The sequence below is a fragment of the Penaeus monodon genome, chromosome 33 (genome assembly GCF_015228065.2).
Source record: "Penaeus monodon isolate SGIC_2016 chromosome 33, NSTDA_Pmon_1, whole genome shotgun sequence".
NCBI classification, from domain to species: domain Eukaryota; kingdom Metazoa; phylum Arthropoda; class Malacostraca; order Decapoda; family Penaeidae; genus Penaeus; species Penaeus monodon.
The window spans coordinates 16,922,115-16,923,063 of record NC_051418.1 but is presented as its reverse complement, the minus strand read 5'-3'; the positions used below and the strand labels follow the sequence as shown (position 1 = coordinate 16,923,063).

General features: G+C 44.8%; 1 protein-coding gene across 1 annotated transcript in view; it reads right to left on the bottom strand.

Moving 5' to 3' along the window:
• Window positions 1-50: 50 nt before the first annotated feature.
• LOC119594102 (cocaine esterase-like) overlaps window positions 51-949 on the bottom strand; it is a 7,735-nt gene continuing 6,836 nt past the window's right edge. Inside the window, exons 11-12 of the mRNA XM_037943160.1 lie at window positions 598-795; window positions 51-507 (exon numbers count right to left, since the gene is read on the bottom strand). Of these exons, the coding sequence (XP_037799088.1) occupies window positions 306-507; window positions 598-795 (400 nt within the window). The 3' untranslated portion in view covers window positions 51-305. The remainder of the gene's footprint in view (window positions 508-597; window positions 796-949) is intronic.

Below are 949 nucleotides of genomic sequence, written 5' to 3'. Positions count from 1 at the left end.
GCAAAAGTCAATCATTAGTAATGACGTTTCATGGGGATTAATAAGACTTATTTACCTCATAATGTTTATTTACGAAATATTAGAAATCAAAAAGAAGCTGAGGACAAAAAGTGATTCCACAATTTCTCAGTTAATGTAAAACGATCTTCAAAAATGTACAATGTTTTCACGTCTAAAATATAAGCTGTTTAAAAGAAAATCAAGGAATATGACATCGAACAAAAAATGAAAGAAAAAAAATAGACATTTAATTCCTCCAAGCAATGAGTCACAGCAGCATCTCCATTTTCTACACAAAGGACAAATCACAATTCGTCGTGAGCGCTTTCTGGTTCTTGGTTCATTTCCTCCAGGGTCTTCTGGTGAAGGTAGGCGTGGATGCGGCGCAGCATGGCGACGCGGTCCTCGGAGGCGAAGGGCGCGGAGGCGATGGAGCTGCCCTCTGGCCCCCACAACAGCGTCTCCAGCCCGTCGTTTGTAAATAGTGGCCACTCCTCCGTGGGTGTTCTGCAATTGTTTATTTGTTGTGGTACTGACCAGGGTGTTTATCGAAAGAAAGCGTATTGTTTCTTGAAATGTTCTACCTGCCTGCCCTACCTGCCATAGGCGAAGTTGCTCAGCATGTCGACCATGGCATTGCTGACTTCCCGCTGCTCGGGTGTGAGGTCAAATTTCTGGTCGGGGAGGAGGAGCACCGTCTCGTCCCCATGACCCACCGCCGGCGGCATAGGCGGCGCTTCCGCAGGGTCAGGGTAGCGCAGTGAGAATAACTTTGGCCCGCCCTCGTATTCAAATCTGCAGAGGGCAGGGCTATTAGTTCTAATAGTTTCTGGGCACTCATGGTATTCGCTTCTATCAAATCTTTTATGTAACTTTTGCTAATTCTTTATTTACTTTCTTGAACAGTCAAACAAGTTTGAATTGGTTAAGTTGAAGACCTATTTAGCTC